At 35.0% G+C, this 20,455-nt stretch overlaps 1 protein-coding gene across 9 annotated transcripts in view; it reads left to right on the forward strand.

Moving 5' to 3' along the window:
- Nucleotides 1–2,621: 2,621 nt before the first annotated feature.
- Nucleotides 2,622–20,455, forward strand: part of CLIP-190 (Cytoplasmic linker protein 190) — a 140,766-nt gene continuing 122,932 nt past the window's right edge. For 6 of the 9 annotated variants that reach the window (XM_074180302.1, XM_074180307.1, XM_074180306.1 and 3 more), the window contains exons 1-2: nt 2,622–2,781; nt 8,162–8,463. In XM_074180302.1, coding sequence (XP_074036403.1) covers nt 8,196–8,463 — 268 coding nt within the window. In that variant the 5' untranslated portion in view covers nt 2,622–2,781; nt 8,162–8,195. Of the gene's footprint in view, nt 2,782–2,840; nt 3,003–3,262; nt 3,383–3,833; nt 3,941–8,161; nt 8,464–20,455 lie in introns of those variants that run through there. The other 3 variants (XM_074180303.1, XM_074180304.1, XM_074180305.1) reach the window with 3 other exon arrangements.

The following is a 20,455-nucleotide window of genomic DNA, read 5'->3' on the forward strand; positions in this document are numbered from 1 at the left end:
TATTGATATTAAGTTGAAAGCCAAGTAGACGTGTTAAACAAGATCTTGTTCCAACAGACGATCCGGATAGGAGTTATTAATGGATAATTGTTATGAAACATTAAGGTTTTTTGAATGGAACGAAGGATTGGAAATCTGGAGAATGCCATTTTCTATTTGTGTGAGCAAATTTATTTTCATCAACTGTTTATGGTTCGAACGGTAGTTATGAAACCTACTGAAACTGACAGGTTAACGATAGCAAAGATACTTTCCAACTTTTATTCCTAACTATAGACTGTCCTTCAACTTCAAATTTAGTTTTCACAAAACACTAATTTCTACATGCCCTTATCACTTTTATAAGCACTAGATGGATTGTTTTTTTCAAAAGTTCATGTTAAATTGTTATTTTTTTTTTCAGAAAATCTGGGGCCAGATTTCAGACTCCATTTTCTGTTATGAAGAATTTTTTGTTGAAGTTGATAAAATTACTCATTGTTAGACTTCTTAGAATTTTTTTTTATAAAGTTTCGAAACTTCTTAACAATTCGTTTAATATTTCAAAACGTTGATATTTTATGTTATTGATGAGCTTTGATATCAGATATGAACTGGAATTAATTATCAAGTTGTATGCAAACATACAATCAAGCAGGGTTGACGAATCTGTGGGCAAATATGGGAACATGGAATATTCTAGATATTCTTGGAAAGGCTCGTGTGTACTTTTTAATTTTATGTTTATCATACCGCTTCTTACTGACATTGATAACCTCCAAATAAAATGTGTGAATTGGAAATATCAAACTGCATTTTTATTGACCCCTTCAACTACCCCTTCGAACAAAACTTAATGATTCGTGAAACTGGTTTGGGAAATATAGGTTTCATCTGTTCGAAAATAGAATTGGAAATATGTCAATCCACTAAATAAACGATGGAACAGAAGTTTCAATCGAATTTTCGAAGAAATTGTAGCTGTCAGAATGGGTTTGACAAGTTGAATGTAATGGCAAAAATGTCACTCGAAAATGATTAAATTCTCCTTATTTCATACATTGTATTGGCTGAAATGAACATAATATTAATCAATAAATGAGCTGTGAATTGGCGGAAGTCATTGTGTACCCGACGCCTACAGCTCGTTCTAGAATTTTGTCTTCTCTTCCAAAAAACAGTATTTTCCAGGCTTGTTACCTTAAATATTTCTCTCGTTTTTAAAATTTTCAAGTACAATTAATTACTGATTAACTTATGAACATCTGAACAAAAAATAATGTCTAGTTGTATCAAAGTTTACATGATATATTATTGAGATACGTGGTGCGACAAAAGTCAGTTAACCGAATTACCTACATATTAATAAAACCAAACAATGACGGAATACAGAAAATTGGTTCATTAAAAAAAATGAAAATTATATATGGTACAACAGGTCTTTCTATAAAATTCAGTTGCTATTAAAAGAAATACTTGTTTCGCATGGCGATTGCAGCGTTACAATGCCGACTACAATACGACTTTTGAGTTCGCGGTGCAACATCGTGGTAAAAAAAACAGAACGGTGCTCCGCCTCATTTTGGAGTTCGTGCTTGAGTGTGAGAATTAAATGGCCCACGCATTCGCCAGATTTGACGACGTGTGACTTCGCCTTATGGGGAGTACAGAAAGATGAAGATTTTTCACCGCAATACGCGATTTACTATATTGAGATCGGATAATTGAAAGAGAATTTGAAACCGACTACGAAATTTAGAAAAAAGTATTGAAGAAGAATTTGAAACTGTGCCAATGAAGAATTCTGTAGAAAGACCTGTTTTACCGTATATAAGTGATGCCAAAAATGTAATGATGAAGGTGATTTACACTTTGAACATAAAATGTAATTGTTTGTATGTTTTTTGTATAATTTCCTGAGTTTTTTTATTAATTAACCAAGTTTTTGTATTCGGAAATTGTGTGCTTTTACCAATATATAATTTAGTTAACTGACTTTTGCCATAAGGTGTATATTTCACCAAATGACTGCTCAGGGTTTGAAATCTGTGCTGATAATATTTATGCATCCAGCTTTTTTGAAATTTTTTGGGTATTTCTACCTTCGCTTATAATGATAATGGAGAGGTTTTCACCGGTATAGAAACTCTATTATTCCGGTTCAGACCAACAATAACTTGATTAAAAACTTTGTGAAGTGACTCAGCGACGACAACAGAGAAAATATTCAAAAACGTCAATAAAAATGTTTTCCTCACAAAAAGTAATACATGATAAAGAAGAGAGAATTGAAACTTTCTATGTTTTTCATCACTTTTATTTGTAACTGCAGTAACGTTAGTGACTTCATGTAGTAACATGTAGTCACGTTGTAACAACGGCTACATCCATCAATTAATCCATCATACATCCATCAATTAATTAATACATGATAGTCCGCTGCTGTCTACAGACGCTTTCGAAAAATTGACAAATTCAGACTATCTATGCAAGTCGTTTCTAGAATATGTTTTGCCATCTTCCGAATTCTAGATGAACTGAAACAATTTCCGCCAACCCTTCAAAGACAGAAAACTATTAACCGTATTTTAGAGTTTATGAAACTTTCCCATAGATGGTAGACTAGTTGACAACGCCAATATTTTAACCAAAAACAACAGCAAACAGCTGACAAATTAATATTTGAATTTAGTGGTGGTGATGAGAACCTGTGTCATTTTCAAAGTGTTTCTTAATACTCTGTGTTGCGTAAATAAGTAAATATTATCTGTGAACTTGTTATCAGAAGAATGATGAATTGAAGTAAGTTGATTTTGTGACATTTATAATTGCTGTGTACACTGAATTAAGTCATATTTGGTTTCTTACTGCTAAGAAAAATTTAAATCAAATGGGAGTTATTCCAGAATTTATGGTGAATACCTATTTTCCTGTTTGATTGTATTCCAGAAATCAGTTTGGTCGAAGAAAAGAAGAAACACATTCATTCAATTTGAAAATGATTGAGGTTATGTTTTTAACAGGTAGCTGACCTTATAAGGATATTATAAATAAATCTTTCATCATAATTGTATTTCGAAATTGAAATATCAGTCATATCCAGAAAATTCATTAACATATTGAGAATATATCCTCTAGATATCAAGACACCATTTTAGTAAAAATTACTTGTTCCCAGACTTGTTCTTCCCATATTGTTTTGCTTGAGTATATTTATATTTTAATACATTTCGCGACGCGTTTTCTGAGATCAAAGGTGGCAATTTCGTGAATAATTTCTCAACACGTAATACATGTGCATGCATGTTTACCTTCATCTACATAGTTTGGTTCAATAACCATGGTTTATTTGTTAAATTGAAACTGTAAAACTGGAGAAGATGAAGACCAATAATGAGAATGAGTAAGATTGAAACTACTGTTTTGTGTTAACCAGATGTCGCTTTCATAAGTCAAAACTTGCGCGACCTAGGGATTAACGAGGTCTTACCTTTCAACGTGCGATTTTCGGCACGTTTCTTGATATGTTTCAACAAAATACAGTACCTATACATTTTTATCAACTCTTTTTTTCTGAAAATAATTGAATACTTACTTTGATATGCCTATATATGAAGAACTTTTTTTCATATTTCACTTGGCAATCCATATATATCAAGAGCACTGTTCTGACCCTTGTATTTAATTCCTGTTCAGCAATTAATTCCTAGCATCCTTCAACAGACTACGAAACCCATAAGTTCCTATTGACTGATCTCCCACAATAATTCAATAAATTATCGAGTGGCGATGATCTAATACTTTAAATTCCTTCAAGCAATTGTTGTGCCATACCTTCACCCAGTTAGATGCGATTACAAATACTGCCTTTTTTTGGAAAGTTTCCAGACTTTTCTCGTGAAATCAAGTGAAATTAAAATGCGTTTTTCGCGATGAATTTTTCGTGCTGGTGTGTATGCAAGTAGGTATTTTTAGAGTTTGAATGTCGCTTATTTATTATAGATTACCATTATAATATATATTTACCATGACCTAGGAATGTTGGTGGACTATGTTATTTTACGTGGGTTCATTATTCTGTTATATGAATTATTTAGAAATCTGAGCGATGTAACCCTACTAAAAATACGTTATTCGCTAAGTTGGTTGTCTATCTAGAACTAAGTATGTCATTCTTGAAATTCTTACAATATGTGTGGGGAGTTAAGTAGGCTTATGTGCAGAAATTATTCGTCATGTGAATTGCTGAATTGTCTGTTTCTGTGAAAATATATTACTTTTCCGGTTTGAAGACAGGTTTATAAAGAAAGGAACATAAAAGAAGAAATAAAATAAAATAAGGCAGGAAATTAAATAACAACGTACCGTCTTTTCATAAACTACACCTCACGATTTGATCTCCACAAACTTTATTTGAAAAATATATCACGTTTCGCTAACACAGTAGCTTTGTGAATAGTGATTTGAATTCTACCAGTTGCTTCTTACAGTAATATTTATACAGTGTGTCTGCAAACTATGGAATAAATTCGATATTTCTAAAACCAAAGGTGGTTTTACAAAAACCCGAAACACGTGGATTTTTAATTTCAATATTCTACATTTTACAATGAAATTTCATTATACAGGGTGATCCATATTAGTGTGATGACGTCATCGATAATTTTCTTAAATTCAACACCCTGTATTTGGTGTCAGTTTTAGATAATCCGTAACGAGCTTATTCCGAAATGGTATGTGGTCTAACGGACAGAAAGATGTGCGCTTAGAAAATAAATTTTATTGATATCTAATAGAAGTAGAAATTGATTTAACAATGGGAAAGTAATCCGGTAATAAATACATGACTTTACTTTAAATGTTCGAACTGTAGTCCTTGCTGTAGTTGGCAGTAACCGTGCTGACAAGAATTTCTTATTAATTTCAAAAAACTAGGCGGCTAGTTTTTTGTTAATGTTGAATGTCATTATTTCGATTGACGTTCAGTAACTGTTAAATAGGACAGTAGTTGTTGTAATAATTCGTGTATTTTCTTTAGTATTGCCTCGAATTAATTTGAAGTAGCAATGAATTTAAGTGTAAAGCAAAGTATTGAAATAATTATGATGATTGGCTATGCGGACAGATCGTGAACTTAGATGGAAGTGTGTAACTTATTTAATGAAAAGTATCCAGAAAGACGCTTAATGCAGTCAGCGGCAAGTAAGAGTGACAAGTAATTTCGACTGGTACAGTTGAAAATGCACGCAAATCAGGGTGTCACTTTGTAAATAATGATACAAAACTAGATGTTTTACTTGCTTTAGAAGAAGATGTGCATATTTCTGTTCGTGAAACAACTGCAAACAAAGTATTAAAATTATAAAAATGGCATCCCTTTAAAATCGAACTTCTACAAGAATTAAACGAGGATGATCCAGATAGAAGAATAGAATATTGTGAAGCCATGATGGATAACTGTCACCGAGACCGTCTCCTCGTAAAAATCATATATTTTTTTGATGAAGTCACTTTTACATTAAATGGTGGGGTCAACCATCAAAATTGTAGGTACTGGGCCAAAGAAAACCGCCGCTGGATGCGTGGGCATCATACACAATACCCGCAAAACGTAAATGTATGGGCTGGCATTGTAAGAAACAGGATCATCGGACCCTACTTTAGACGGGCCAACATACCTTCAGTTTTTAAGGGGATATCTTGTACCTACTTTGATTAATTCATTTCTCAGTAGAATTAATCCTGAAAGTTTTGATAAATGTTTATGGTTTCAACAGGGTGGTGCGCCTCCACATTATGCTGCAGATGTTCGAAGGTATCTCGACCAAATGTTTATGAACCGATGGATTGGTAGACGTGGACATATTGAATGGTCAGCGAGGTCGCCAGACTTAAATCCGTTGGATTACTTTATGTGGGGACATCTGAAGAATATTGTTTATAAAACGAAACCAGTAAATATTTAACAAGAATTCATTCAACGTTTAGGTTACTGTCAACTACAGCAAGGACTACAGTTCGAACATTTGAAATAAAGTCATGTATTCATTACTGAATTACTTTCCCATTGTTGAATTAATCATTAGAAAAAAATATAAAATTATTAATTAATTTCTACTTTCATTAGATATCAATAAAATTTATTTTCTAAGAGCAAATTCTGTCCGTTAGACCCCAAGTATCATACCTTTTCGGAATCAGCTCGTTACGTATTATCTAAAACTGACACCAAATACAGGGTGTTTCATTTAAGAAAAGTACCGATGACGTCATCACATTAATATGGATCATCCTGTGTAATGAAATTTTGTTGTAAAATGTAGAATATTAAAATTAAAAATCGACGTGTTTCAGGTTTTTGTAAAACGACCTTTGGTTTTGGAAATATCGAATTTATTCCATACTGGGCGGACACACTGTATACTACAGGTAACCATAATCGACACTACCTCCAAAAAATTACTTAAACCTCTAATTGAAGTACATCTTCAATTATGATCACCTGAAGCACAATACCTCACTTCTACATCAATAAAAATTCGTTCTCGGTTTTTCTAAGAAAACAAGTTCAATAATGGTGATCTATTCAAATCCAGTTGGTCGTTCATTGGAATGTTTGAATTTTTAAGTTTATTAATTTCCATTGCTTCCAAATGATTCAGTTTCAAACCTTTACTTTCTATGTGTAAAATTTCGAACTATTCATTAAATATATGATTTTCTTCTGAAAGATGTATCAATATGTTGAATTTGTTTTCTCATTTACATCTGTTTAAAAAAATCTGTTTTTCCGTTAATCAGCTGTCGCCCCCATACGAACGACAACTCTCAGAAGTTGAGAAACTTGTGCGAGCTAAGAACTAACGATGTCTTACCTTTTAACGTGTGATTCCTAACACGGTTTTAGAATCATTCCAGCTTCAACCAGATAAATTATCTCGAGAAAAATATCTGGTCGGGGCGGGAATCGAACCCACGTTCTTCCGATCGTGAGTCGGGCGCACTACCACCGCGGCCAATTCCACAACATACATACATAGCTACATAGCACTTATGATCATCCTGGATTCGATTATTATAGGTTCTGCCAGTTTGACCAAAATATACGTTAGGACACGTTCCACATTTTGATTTATATACTTCTGATTTCTCGAATTTGGATGTTTTATCTTTATTATTTTTAACTAACTTTCCCAACGTATTACTTGTCTATATGCAATTTTAATATCTCGTTTCCTCAAAAATTAAGCCACTTTTTCCGTTGTTTGTGTTGTGTTGAAAAATTATTTTTATGCCTGATGCTTTGTTTCAATTTTCCCCAAATCAACTCGATGGGAGTGAAAACACAAAAATGAAGGGGAAGAATTCGGAACTCATCCTTTACTTCCTCCGCAAGCACAATGATTAGTCGCGATTCTTTGTTTGCAAGCATGTTAGGCGTACACATTTTCGAACCATCAGTACCCCTTTCATAACTGTGTCGTGAGTGTCATACCAAAATTCGTCCAAATAGAAAATTTGCCGTTGTTCTTGTCTATATTTAGCTATACGCAATTCCACTATTCTTTTGCTTTTCATAACTGCTTGATTTTTGTTTATTATTTTAAATCTAAATCGTAGTTTAAGAGTTTTGTCACAGCAACTTACGTTATGGCCGGAAGTATTCGATTTCTTCCTTATGATTGTAGGAATCTCATTGCTTTTGTAACAGTCATATATTGTTTTTTTCAATGATTTTATTAGAGAACATCTGAAAGTGTTGGTAATGCTGTGTCACATCGCGTCTTGCGTTTGTTTTTGACTATTTCACGTACAGTTGAGAAAGGAATTTCAGTCAATTCTGATGTTTAAAGAAGTGAACTTTGAACGTTCAAGCCAGTCTCGGATATACCTACACAGTAGGTTGAATGGACTGACGCCCATTAGAAAACAACTACTCCCCTGGCTAATACCACGAAGGACGTTGGATTATATCCGACAGGCGTCAGTGCAGGAATCTTCACTGAAAATTTCCTGCATATGCAATTGGCAATACAACAATTTTGGAACGGGCACACTTGAAGACCGGTTTCGGGCTCCATAATTGAAAATCGAAATTCTTTCAGAGTATTTTATTCCTCGTCCTAAGTTGGAGCAATAAGGAGTTGGTTAATTCTCAACCATTCTATTGTTTTTTTTCCAGACCTTCATCTCGCGGTTAAAGCTGAATTTTAAAAATGAGTGAATCACAGACAGACAACCAGTCAACGAATCTATCGACCGACAACAATGGCAATAACGACACCAGACTAGTAGAAAATGAAGCCACATTTTCGGGCACCGAATCATTGAGCGCGAGTGTTTCGTCACTGGACAACATATCGTCTTCAGGAGCAAGAATATCGAAACAACCGAAACAGTCCGGTCTAAAACCTCCCAGTAAGATAGGACGGTTGTGTGCTGGACATATGAAGCCGCCTGTTCCGACGTCGCCGCCTCTGAACAGTGAGTAATGTTTTGGTTTTCTATTTGATCATGGACGTCCGTGACGGGAGTGAAACGACATTTAAATCTCGGATAAATTCAGTTAGCAATAATTAAATGCAGTTTTCATCTGTCTTTCTTAGAACCAACTAAAAATCTATATCTATACAGGGTGATTCAAAAGTACTTTGACAAACTTCAGGAGGTGATTCCTCACAATATTCTAATATGAATTGTCCAAATAAATAAACGTCCGGAAACGCTTCGTTTCCAAGATACAGGATGTTGAAGTTTTATTTTTATTTTTGTTTTTTTCAAATAACTTTTGAAATACTGAACTTGATTAAACGAAACTTGGTAATAGGAGGTTTTTGAGGTGTCGAATTCAAACCTGATGTTCTTATTGCTCCTACTCGTAGGGGGCGCCACATACACGTCTTTTTCTTTTTTAAAGATTCATAACTTTTTTGGGCGTACTTGTAGCACATTTTTCAGTAAAAAAATCGATTCCTCTATCATATCTACCCTTGTTACTAGTCGCTGTAAGCAACCGTTTTCTAAATATTTGGACTTGAAAACTTCAAGTCGATTATTTGATAATCGATGCATGTTGAAGTTATTACGAATATTATTTTGCTTTTTTCACAAGAATGCTTTGGAAATGAATTTGACGTTTTACTCGTTTGAAGAGGTCATTACTGTTGGGTACGTTCCTTTATGACATCCTTAAGCGAAATAGTTATTTTTGTATCAAGGGTGCATGATTAGTATTTGTTTTAATACAATTTGCAAGAAATGTCAACATTTTATTTCAGGAAATTTTGAATATGTAGAATAAACTAAAATAAATGAAACTAAATTGTATTCAAATAAATTGTTGGAAGTGTCCACCTTCAGCGAAGATACAGGCAGTCGTCTAGTCATTGAATCTCGTACCCGCTCAAAAATTATTGGTGTGTTTCTTATTGTTTCACAGGCGCCTACTATTCGGTTTCTTAGATCTTTCTCGTTCACTACTGGAGTCTTATAAACTAGTGACTTCAAATGTCCCCAAAAATAAAAATCTATCGGGTTTAGATCTGGGAACCTTGGTGCCCACGCCTGGTTAGGTTCTTCTACACCCCTACCGATCCATCGATTTGGATAGACTGTGTTAAGGGATTCCCTGGCTACAACGCTAAAATGGGCCGGAGCCCCATCATGCATGAACCACATGCGGATACGAATTTCTAATGGTACATTCTGAAGTAGTCCCGGCAATTAATTTTCTAAAAAGTATCTGTAAGTTGCGCCATTCAGTCGGAGCGGAAGAAAGAAAGAACCTATCAAGTAATTATCAATTATTGCCGCCCATACATTTACAGAAAATTGATACTGATAATGCTTTTCACTAACTGCGTGCGGATTTTCGAGAGCCCAAACATGGTTGTTATGAAAGTTTGAGATAGCATTTCGGGAGAAGTTTGCCTCGTCCGTGAAGAGTACATTTCTTGAATATTGAGGATTTCCAGCCAATTTTCTCAAACACCATTGACACATAGTAATGCGTTGGGGAAAGTCTCGTGGCAAAAGAGCCTGTACCCTTTGAATATGGTATGGATAAAACTGATGATCGTGGATAATTCTCCAAACTGTGGACTGAGTAGAATTGACAGCTTCAGCAATTACTCTTGTGCTTGTTTCTGGATTCTCCTCCAGAGCGTTCAAAACAGCTTCTTCCAATTCTGGGGTTCGGACTGCTCGTGGTCTTCCAATAATATCAGCTGCCCTCTTAAAGCTACCTGTTTCTGCCAAACGACGGTGGAGACTAGCAAATGTTGGAGCTGAAGGCAGTACTCGATTAGGAAATCGCTCCTGGTAAATACGTCTTGCTTCGCGCCATTGCCATTCGCAAGGCCATAAACGAAATGCATATCGGCTAAATGAGCATTATTGTTTAAATAATCCATTTTTTCAAAATAAGTGTTTTCTACTTCTACTTACGGAAACTTCAACAAAACGTCTAACTGTCACAAAATATGTAATTACCAAAACTACTCACAAACGTCAAATTTATTTTCGAAGCATTCTTGTGAAAAATGCAAAATATTTGTAATAACTTCAACATGCATCGATTATCAAATAATCGACTTGAAGAGTTCAAGTCCAAATATTCAGAAAACGGTTGCTTACAGCGACTAGTAACAAGGGTAGCTTATTTACGTAGATATGATAGAGGAATCAATATTTCTACTGAGAAATGTGCTAGAAGTACGCCCAAAAAAGTTATGATTCTTTAAAAAAGAAAAAGGCGTGTAGGTGGCGCCCCCTACGAGTAAGAGCAATAAGAACATCAGGTTCGAATTCGACACCTCAAAAACCTCCTATTACCAAGTTTCGTTCAATTAAGTTCAGTATTTCAAAAGTTATTTGAAAAAAACGAAAATAAAAATAAAACTTCAACATCCTGTATCTTGGAAACGAAGCGTTTCCGGACGTTTATTTATTTGGACAATTCATATTAGAATATTGTGAGGAATCACCTCCTGAAGTTTGTCAAAGTATTTTTGAATCACCCTGTATAAAACAAAGCGTTTACTACTCTTCAAAAATACACTGATTCATAGTTCAAATAGTGTTGGTTCATATCAACCAAGATACACTAACCCAATAGATCGCATTTTAGAAAAGTTTATCGTGAAAGTAGCTTTCATTGAGTTAATTTTATCGAAGTTCATTATTATTAGTTACTAGCTGGAGTACCAGGTGTCGCACAGAGAGTTGATATGAGACTGAGTGGTAGGTGAAAAAAGGATAAACTTCAAATTATAAGGTTCAATGGATGTTGCTTTATAGAGCCTCACCAATGGGTAGGCAAACATATTCAAAAAGGCTTCTAATGTTCCACAAGTTCACGAACATTTCACAAGATTCCAGAATGTTCCGGTATGTTCTGGTACCTTGTGGAAGGCTGTTGAATATTCTGGACTGTTCTAGAGAACTACGAAAGCACGTTATTCAAGTAAAAACTTTTTCTGGGCGAGCTGAATGTGCGTATTCACCAAAAAAGCGAGCACGAACGAACAAGAGTAAACGAGCATTCTGCATCAATAATCGTCTGGTGAGTACCTACGGGCTAGCGAGCAAGCGAGCGTATGCTTGTTCGCGTTCAGAAAAGATCGAGAAGAAGGCGGTACAACAAAAGGTGCTCGCACAAAGTAGATGGATCAACTACGACTACGAACATGAAGATATTCGCTCTGGTGTGGACGAGTCATCAATATGTCGAGCAAACACGAGCGAACACGAATGCCGGCTCATGCTCGCTCGTGCTAGCTTTTTTGGTGAATACGCACTTTGATGTGCGCTGTGGCAGAAATATTGTTACGCACGAAGCCGGGTCTGGACTCTAGTTCGTGTTTTTTCTTTGAGGTGAAAACTTCTATAATTCACAAATCCATGTACATTTTTGAATAATCTTAGAAGTTTTTTGTTTAATCATATTTTATCCATTTGGGTTTACAGTGTGTAAAAGCCAGATGGAATAAATTCATTATTTCGGTTACGGTACATATTTTAACAAAATCCCCAAACAAGTCAAATTTAAATTATAATTTGACATACTTCAACGGAAAAATGCTACCTCTACCTTCAACCCCCGTCGAATGACAGGTACAACCCCAATTTTTTTTAATTGTTAGTATAGGCTTTTGATATATCATTCCAAAGGTCTCTTCATTCTCTATTGAAAAATGTTATCGCTTTCAAGTTTATTGCAACAAGATAAAATAAATTAAAATCATGTGGTTACAGAAATTCGATAAAATACACAATGTACTCAAAACTTATTTCATGTTGAGTTATAGATAATAAGAAAGTAAGCAAAAACCATAGCAATGTTCTTTTCAGATGATATCCTTTAAAAGAACTGTTAATAATTTTCGTGGCAACGGCAAAAACTTCTTTTATATGTTACAACATCAGTTGTCACTGTTTTAATTTATGTTCAAAGTTCGTTAACTTCAAGTCTGACAAATGGTTAGATTAACGGAAATGCATAAAATAACGGTTTGACAAATGATTGGTTACGGAGATAAAACCCGAACACAACAGGGAGTAGCTCGCCTATTTCATGAGAAATTTCCTAATTTACCGTCCATTTTTCAAGAAACAATAAGCAAATCAGAAAAGCAGTTTCGCGAACTTGGTCATGTGGGGCAGATAAAAAAAGCAGCTGCAGATGCAATGGGCGATGAACTCAAATCAGATGTGATGCTTTAGTTTGAGGAAAACCCACATACATCGAGTAGACAGGCATCCACTACATTCAATGTATTTTCACTTCGGAACTTGCCATTTAAAATGCTAGCTTCGACAACTTTTTTATTAATGTTTAATGACTAATCGTGTGCCGTTGCACAGCCGGGGTGGATCGATCCAACCTTCAGTTGTAAATTATGCGGTGGCATGCCTGGCAAATCCAATGAGTTCAAAAACTCTTTTGGATATTTCACAGCTTCAGTGGCATCGCAAACTGTATCGACGCTCGATGGATTAACAATAATAGTGGTTGAAAAGAACAATGTGTACAAAACTAAAGCTTCAGATTTGAAAGACTTGAAAGAACGAATAATGCTTGCGATTGTGTCGGTCACGCCTGATATGTTAAATAATGTTAGAACACAGTTTTATTTGAGATTAGGATGTTGCCAAGACGTTCGCGGTGAACATTTTGAATATCTACTTCGTTAACATCCATAGTTCTTTTTCGTCTTCTAAATTTCCTCACGTTTTGCATTACATTTTAGTTTTTGAGTGTATTTTATCGAATTTTGGTAACCACATAATTTTAATTTATTTTATCTTAATCGTTACAATAAACTTGAGAGCGATAATATTTTTTAATAGAGAATGAAGAGACCTTTCAAACGATATATCACAAACCTATACTTCCATTTGAAAAATTGGGGGTTGTACCTGTCATTCGAAGGGGGTTGAAGATAGGGGTGGCACTTTTACATTGAAGAATGTCAAATTATAATATACATTTGACGTGTTTCGGGATTTAAAAAAAATATACAGTAACCGAAATAATGAATTCATTCCATTTGGCTTTTACACACTTGCCTAGGAATCTCGATTTTATCATGAAATAATCTCATGTTCTACGATAAAAAATTGATAAATCCGCTTCCCCATATTCACGGATGCCCATGTTCATATTTATCGTATCATTTCAAATGTTTCGTTGATTTCAATATGTCGTCGTCATAAATGTTAATGAAGTGAAATCATCTCGTAATTCATATTCATAGGACGAGTTGTTCCTATGGATGAATCCTTGATTTCACGACTTCGATGAAAAAATCGTGGGAATGCAACTTTTCGTATCGCTTATAATTGACAGTAACTAAATTGATAGCCGTTCCAGCAGAATGAAATAATTGAAGAAAAATTGTAGCTGGAAGTTAGTTATTTTCTTTCCGTTTGAAGTAGTTCAAAAAATAAAAGGCATTGAAATATGTCAAACTAAGCGATTAATCAAAAAAGTATTAGGAATCTACCATTAGTTCAAATGGAATTATTTGCAGAATGTTTCTTATTTTTCTGAGCTCTAATTTTAAGCAGTTCGTATTTTATATACAGTGTGTCAATTTTAAAACTTATAATGGGCTATATCTCACGAACGAAAGCTGATATCAAAAAATGTTCGAAACCGTTTCTAGGATAGTAAGGGGGAACTAAAGTGACATGAAAGAGAACTCACCCCAATCAACCCCTAGGCCCCACCCACCAAAACACAAAAAGTTTAAATTGCAAACCCCTACTTGTGATACATCATTGAAAAGACTATGAAAAATGCTATCCAATCGTATAAATAATAATTGTACAGGGTGAAGCAATAATTGTGAAACTTTGGCTGGAATGGAATATTTAATGAGGTTTTGTTGAACTGCAAATGTATTAAAAAGTAAATGTTCACAGTGGGTTCCGTTGCTTTGTAAACAATAATACAGCCTATTTTAAAATTCTGCACGAACTTTGGCAAATTGTTCTAGTAATGTCGCGATATGCTTGCGTAATTCGTTCTCGCAATTCCCCAAGTGACGCAGGTTGAGTTTTATAAACAACTGACTTGAGGTGACCCCATAGAAAAAAGTCAGGTGGCGTCTGGTGACCTCGGTGGCTACTCAATGGGACCTCTCCTTCCAATTTATTCGTTCAGATAATTAATAATAATAATAATAATAATAATAGCTTTATTGTGCATAAATTACACACAAAAGGTAGGGGTTAGCCTATGGCTATCTTCCACCCCTCCTGCTAAGTAATACAAATAACATTTATGAGCAATAAGGTAATTACCTAATATAATTCAATTTTCTTCAGCGGCAAAATTAAAAGAAAGAATATGATAAATACATCTCAGTTTGCAGAAAAGTAAAGGAAAACACTACTCTACAATACTTTACTCCATGCTGGTCAACAAAGTTGATTTCAAATGATGTTTCACTTCATATAAAGATGAATTCAGGAGAGGAATTATCCTGTTCAAAAATAACGGTGCCAGATAGGAAATGCATCCTTCGTATTTAGATGTGACATGGTTTGGAATGTTGAAATTATTGAACCTGGTATTGATGCTACGGATATTAGAACGACGTACTATAAGCTCTAATAAATACAGGGGTATTTTGTTTTTGATGAGTTTAAAAAGAAATATTGTGATCAGATATTCCATTCTACACTTTATGTTTAATTCTCTCAATCTTATCAGAAAAGGAGTAATGTGCTCTCTATAAGGTACACAGCAAACAAAACGCATACAAGAATTTTGAATGCGTTGCAACTTTTGTCGATTATATTCCGGTAGAAAATTACACTGGAGCGCAGTAAGTGATTTCAGTTTGAAGAACGCTATTTTAAATATATTTTGGACATGGTCATTGAAGTTCAAGTTTTGATCGATAATCAATCCGAGATTTTTCGTTGCGTCAACCCATTCAATGTCCCTTTGATTCATTCTGAGACTATGTTGTTTGATCTGATAAGTCTGTCTCTGAGGGCCTAAGCAGATTGCAACAGTTTTGTCTGGGTTGATACGCAAGCCATGTTTTTCAGAATAAACTTGAGTGTTTTGGAGATCTTCGTTAATAATGCTCACATGGTTTTCTATATCAGTCAAATCGCAAGGTGAATATACCGGGTGTCAACGAATCTATTAGACAAGTCATAATTTCTAGACTATTAGGAGAATTGAAATGAGATTTGGTATAGTTGAATGGTATGTGGAGAGGAATGTTTTCACATATTTTTCACTTTCCGGTCACTTCCGGTTTCAGCGGGAATGGCTCCGGTTCTGAATTTTTAAATGGAACACCCTGTATATTGTAACATTTTTGGATTTCTGAGACAATTCTGGATCAGAAACTGACATTTCCGGAAGTTTTTCAGCCTACTTGATTTTTTCAGAGTCACTTTTAAAATTGCATCTAGGTGGCCATGATCGGACGTAAACTAATCTATGGACCTCAGGTGATATCAGAAAATTGCAATAGCGGAGTTTTAGTGACTAGTGTGTTGAATATGAATGAGACAAGTTTACAAAATAACATTTTCGTGTCTAACTATTATTTTTCAAATGGCGACCATTTTTTGACAAGCAATTTCCGAAAAAAGGATTTTTTGACGAATCTAACGTTACTAATTTATTTGCGATTGGATCAACAAATTTAACAAATAATTTCAGCGATGCACTTAGATTTTTTGCAATATCCTAAGTTCTTGAAAATTCCACTATAGTAAATTTTCAAAGTGCATCCCTCCTTGTTCAAGACACATTTCAGCTCGTTCAATTGTTTCTCTCAACACGTTTTGTAACATTTGAGGCGATATACTTCTAAATGCCTGTTGAATCCTTTCATCTAAGATTTCGAGAGTGGCTGGGGCTGTTGCATAGTAGACCCTTTCTTTTACATATCCCCAAATGAAGAAATCTAACACAGTCAGATCCGGTGAGCGGGCAGGCCACCGTACTGGACCGTTGGTTGCAATAACTCTATTATTAAAATGCTCTATTAAAAAATCAAGTACGTCTCTGCTATTATGGGGTGGTGCTCCATCTTGCTGGAAGTAAATTTGCCGTAAAAATTCTAAAGGCATATCATTAAGATGATCCTCGATTTCATTTTGAAGAAAACCCAAGTATCTAACCCCTGTTAACTGACCTTGAAACAATATTGGACCAATTATTCTGTTTCCAACGATACCAGCCCAGACATTGACGCCAAACCTTTCTTGAAAATTGCCCTCTCTCATTGCATGTTGATTTTGTTGGGCCCAGTACCGACAATTCTGCTTATTAAACATGCCATTATTTGTAAACCGTGATTCGTCGAAAAATAGAATGAAGTTGATAAAATTTGGGTTAACTCTATGATTTTGAAGCAACCAATCACAAAATACTACTCTTCTATTGCCGTCGTCAGCATACAAATGTTGATGTAACTGATATTTAAATGCTCGATATCCGTGCTTTTTCAGTATTTTTCTTGCTGATTCGTGACTTATCTGCATTTCTCTACTAATTTCTCTTAAAGAAACCGTTTTGTCAACTTCTACCATAGCAAGAACGTTAATCTCAGTCTCCTCATTTATGACAAACCTCTGTTCTGCGTCTCGATTTCCCTCTTGCCTAAAACGACTCTCAACATAGGGAAAATATTGATGAGATGGGTGTTGCCGATTGGGATATCTCTGAGCATACAACTCAGCAGCTTTCCTTGAATTTCTGTGGCATTCTCCAAACAATAACAACATATCCACTTTTTCACTTTGAGTATACATTATTTCGACGAAAAATTAAACTAAAATTAACGAAAATCAAGAGAAACTTCTACTTTCTGCTCATAAAGCTTATGTCACTGTCATAACCTAGGTGAGCGTTTTGTTCTCCAAAGTGGACTTGATGGAAATAACCGCAAAATATTATGCATCATTCCTATCCATGGCACCCTTGACAAAAGTAAATGAATTTGTATCGAGTATTTTCCTCAGTAATATTTAATTTATGTTCTTATTTGTAATCCAATCGTAAATAAATTAGTATCGTTAGATTTGTCAAAAAATCCTTTTTTCGGAAAGTGCTTGTCAAAAAATGGTCGCCATTTGAAAAATAATAGTTAGACACGAAAATGTTATTTTGTAAACTTGTCTCATTCATATTCAACACACTAGTCACTAAAACTCCGCTATTGCAATTTTCTGATATCACCTGAGGTCCATAGATTAGTTTACGTCCGATCATGGCCACCTAGATGCAATTTTAAAAGTGACTCTGAAAAAATCAAGTAGGCTGAAAAACTTCCGGAAATGTCAGTTTCTGATCCAGAATTGTCTCAGAAATCCAAAAATGTTACAATATACAGGGTGTTCCTTTAAAAATTCAGAACCGGAGCCATTTCCGCTGAAACCGGAAGTGACCGGAAAGTGAAAAATATGTGAAAACTCTCCTCTCCACATACCATTTATCTGTACCAAATCTCGTTTTGATACACCTAATAGTCTAGAAGTTATGACTTGTCTAATAGATTCGTTGACACCCGGTATAATTGAAAATCGTCGACATATAGGTGAACTTGACAAAAGTTTTAACATGATGGAAAATCAAAAATGAAAATTACAAATAATAAGGGCTCAAGAATACTACCTTGGAGTACTCCAGAAATAGTCTCTTTATGGGTTGAGCATAGCAGGTTATTATCAAGCGTTACTCTTTGTGACCGACCTCGGATATAGCTATTCATTGATTCCAAAGCTCTTTCTTGAAACCCAATAAATTTTAATTTCGCAAGAAGAAGCTGAAAATTGACAAGATCGAAGGCTTTGCTTTGATCCAGGAGAACTAGGATCGACAGTATAGATTTATCACCATAAGTACATATATAATTTATGACTTTCATGTGTACCATGTTTCGAACGAAAGCCAAACTGTACTTCTGGTAGGCACTGGTAGGCAATATGCAGCTCCAGTTAGGCACTGGTAGTATCCAACCAGTGCCTAACTGGAGCTGCATATTGAGGACGTGCTCCATCTTGTTGGAAGTGCAGCAAATCTTCGTCTACAGCTAGGTTGCCTGGGTCGTCCCTTCGGTCCTCTAATTCATGCATAATTAAAGGTTCGATGGAGTTTAACAGCATATCGAGATAAATGTAGCCACTTAAATTGCCTGGTATGAGCAAAGGACCAATTATAGCATCGCCTAATATTCCTGCACAAACATTCAGTTTTTCAGGATATTGAGTGTGACCTTCTCTGAATCGATGCCGGTTCGCATCACTCCAGTACCGACAGTTTTGTTTATTCAAATTACCATTCAGCATAAAAGTACATTCATCACTGAAACAAATATTTTTCAACATTCTCGGTTCAACGCGAATTCTTTCAGTCATGAGTTCACAAAACTTAATTCGTCGGTCTGGATCATCATCGCCTAAAGTCTATCCAAATCCAAGATAGAGTAAAACAAAACAAAACCGAAGCGTGATGTTCACGTGATCGCCCAGTGTCAGATGGAAAGGGCAGCGTCCATTGGTGAATTCGCCTTCTTGGTACGAGTTCGGTACCAGCACAGGGTTGTAATCAGTCGTTTGTGTGGCGTGCGTTTTAGTATATTGTTTAAAACTGTTTTCCAAGAAGTCCAGTACAGACACTGCTGATGACACTGTGAGCTATCCTCTGAGTCCAGCCAGGAAACGATCCAAAAAAAGACCTTTGAGTGTTGAGATGAAAGAAGTGATTTTAAATGTGTTCAAGAAAGAGGTGGAAGAAATTGAGATATCGACTGTCGACAAAGTCGTATCGAAAGTTTTCGATAAAATTGGAGCGTGTTGCGCTTCGATTTACAATGTTTTACGGGAGTATAAACAAAATCATACATTTTCCAAACAGAATACAAATCAAACCATTATATAATCAATAGATGATGCTGATAAACATGCAATCAGAAGGAAAGTGAATGAGTACTTTTTCAGAAATGAAATACCCACGATAGACAAAGTACTCACAGAAATAAAGGAAGATGTTTTATTGCCAAGTTTTGAGCGGTCAACATTCCATAAAGTATTGAAACATTTGAATTTTGTATGGAAAAAACGAGGGCGCAATAGTTCATTATTGGATAGATAGGAAATTGTGTTATGGAGGAGAGAGTATTTGACCAAAATTGAGTATTATAGGGAACAACAGAGAACAATTTATTATATGGATGAAACCTGGGTTAATGCTGGTCATACTACCCCTAAAGTATGGATCAATGAAACTGTGACCTCATCTAGGAGGGCCTTTCTAGACGGACTATCCACCGGATTAACAAATCCATCAGGTAAACTTATATTTATATTATTATATTTATTATTATATTATTGTCCTTCACCTGCCTCCATACCACTGCGAGCTCAATCCCATCGAGTTAATATGGGCGGATGTGAAGAATTTTGTAGCTCAGCATAACACCACGTTCAAATTTGCAGATCTCAAAGTACTTGAAATATTAACATATAACAACTTATCCAGATTTCTGTGTTAGTACTTCAGTATTATCAAATAACTGAGTGGGGATCACGTGATGTTTGTACGCGCAAAAAAGTTGCGCAGAAGCCTAATCATGACTGAGAAAATATTTTTTTATTAACAAGCCGATTATTATTAAAAATACAAAATACGTAAAAATCAAAAAAAAATAGAGCACATTCAGTACTTTCATAAATATATTCGTGATTTAGGCACTCGAAAATATAAAAATTTGCAAAAATATCCAGGGCAACACAAAAAAATTGTTTTTTTGTAGAGCTGTGTTACAAATAAAAAAGTCATAGTAAGCCGGCTGGTATTAAAGTTCGTGCAGATTTTGACAATAGGCTGTATTATTGTTTACAAAACAATGGAACCGACTTTGAACATTTACTTAATTGACATTTTTAATAAATTTGTCATTAAATATTCTATTTAGGCTAAAGTTTCACAATGATTGCT

The sequence above is a fragment of the Leptinotarsa decemlineata genome, unplaced genomic scaffold (genome assembly GCF_025532065.1).
Source record: "Leptinotarsa decemlineata unplaced genomic scaffold, Ldec_3_MD MMD2_tig00026294_RagTag_RagTag, whole genome shotgun sequence".
Taxonomy (NCBI): domain Eukaryota; kingdom Metazoa; phylum Arthropoda; class Insecta; order Coleoptera; family Chrysomelidae; genus Leptinotarsa; species Leptinotarsa decemlineata.